This window comes from Hyaena hyaena, unplaced genomic scaffold (assembly GCF_003009895.1).
Source record: "Hyaena hyaena isolate Hyena2069 unplaced genomic scaffold, ASM300989v1 scaffold_2150, whole genome shotgun sequence".
Lineage (NCBI taxonomy): Eukaryota > Metazoa > Chordata > Mammalia > Carnivora > Hyaenidae > Hyaena > Hyaena hyaena.
In genome coordinates, this window is record NW_024082774.1 from 1 (window position 1) to 1998 (window position 1998).

Genomic DNA, 1998 nt, shown 5'->3' on the forward strand with positions numbered 1-1998 from the left:
CATTTCGCAGAGTATTGTAGTCAACACCTCATCAACTCAGCACCACCTCAAAGCCTGCATTTTGGGACCCTTGAGCCTTGAATCCTGGTTACAGCTCAGCATGTCAGCCTTCTAGGTGTTCCCAGGAGGAGGAGCTCAGGAGCGGGGTCTGGTCATGGGTGCTGAAGTCCCACCCTCCAGCCAGCCAAGTCCCCTTCCTGGCCATCCTCACTGCCCTCTCCCTCCAGGCTGTCAGGCTATCCTCAGCATAAGTAATTACCATGACTGTACCCAGGAGGCCCTGGTACACGTGGCATTGCTGGAAAGGAACCTTCATTTCATCAGAAGTCGATGCTCCCTTTATGGCTCCAAATTTCATTTCAGAAGCAGCTCTCGGCTGACCCTTCACAAGGCCCTGCCTTTACCGTCTGCGGATCTGACCCTGGGAATGGACGTCCTGTCCCACCCCCGCTCTGCACCGACCCTGGGACATGCAGGCTTCTTCCTTTGTCCACACACACACACACACACACACACACACTCACTCACACACACACACTCACACACTCACTCTCACACACTCACACACACACACACGCCCCTGATTTTCAGAAAGAGTAATATTTCCCATAGTTTTGCACTATACGGACCCCAGAAAGAATTGACTACAAACAGTCCAGTTTTAGGTGAAACAGCAAACGCCAACATTGCCTGAGCAGAGTCTGTGCATCAGGGACAGGCCACATGCTTCGCCCACATTTCCTGTCTATTCTGCCTGCAAGCTAATGAGGTCCCTTGGACAGACACCAAAGCTCTTCCGTATTCTCAGCACCCTGACCATTGGGGGTTCTTTTCCCCCTTTGTGGTCAGAACTGTCCCTGTCCTCTGGCCCCACCCCCCAGCGTCTCTCTCTCTCTCTGTCTCACCAGCAGGTGCCTCAGGGCAGCAGAGCTCAGACCCTGACCTGCCCTCTGCCAGCCACGCAGCCAGTCTCCTTCCAGCGGGCGCAGCAGGGAGGCCACCCTGGGCTTCTCGCCACCAGGTGGGCAGCAGAGCCATGCTGGGTCCCCTCGACGTCCTGTGCGCCCTCCTGCTTCCCGGTGAGTCCCGACTCCGTCCCTGTGCGGGTGAGCAGGGTGTCCCCAGGCTCCAGCCTGCCCTGTCTCACCGCTGTCCCCCTCGCAGGCGGCGTGGCAGCGCTCAGCATGGAGCAGCCGGCTGTGGTCGTGGGGCGTGTAGGCGGCTGGGCCACCCTGTCCTGCACCGCCAGCGCCTCGGTCAGCTACATGCACTGGTATCGCCACCAAGAGGGAGCTGCCCCCAAGAGGATCCTCAGACTGGAAATGTCCAACTCACATGTGAGCAGAGACGATGCCTTGAGAGAGGACAAGGTCTACATCAAGAAAGGCAAGGATAGCAAAAGCTGTGACCTGTTGCTGCTGAAGCTGGAGAAGAGTGACGAAGGCGTGTATTACTGCGCTGCCTGGGAGAGCACAGCACAGCCTTACGCGAAGCCCAGGTCCCTGAGCAAAAAGTCTCCTCTCCCAGGAGGCTCCATCCTGGACCTGCCATGGGTGCTCCTGACCCCCGTGTCTGCGCTGCTGCCCCGCCCACTGCGGGTTACTGTGCAGTGAGAGAGACTCCGTGACCTGATGCCCAGGCTGCAGTGTGGCTGACTTCTCAGCTCCCTCAGCCCCCGGCAGGCCTGGTGCCCCCTCTGCTGTGGGGGAAGTGAGCTCAGGGCAGGATGTCATGTCAGCCTTTGATGAGCCCCCGGGCCTTCTGTCTTCCACTTCTCCTTGACAGTGACGCCACATGGGATTTGGGGACCAGCTTCTCCCACCTCTGTTCTCTCATCTGTAAAATGAGGTGGTTTAATGCTACAAATATGTGACTGATTTCAGTATTAAAGCAAAATTATACCAATAGGATCACCATGTTCACATCTTATAAAGTTAGTGAACTTCTTGCCAATTAGAAAGAAAGAAAGAAAGGAAAGGAAAGGAAAGGAAAGGAAAG

At 56.4% G+C, this 1998-nt stretch overlaps 1 gene segment (V, D, J or C); it reads left to right on the plus strand.

Annotated features, from left to right (window-relative positions):
• The first annotated feature begins 912 nt into the window (after positions 1-912).
• LOC120227278 overlaps positions 913-1998 on the plus strand; it is a 35208-nt gene continuing 34122 nt past the window's right edge. Inside the window, 2 exon segments of the C gene segment in view lie at positions 913-1079; positions 1165-1470. Of these exon segments, the coding sequence occupies positions 1037-1079; positions 1165-1470 (349 nt within the window).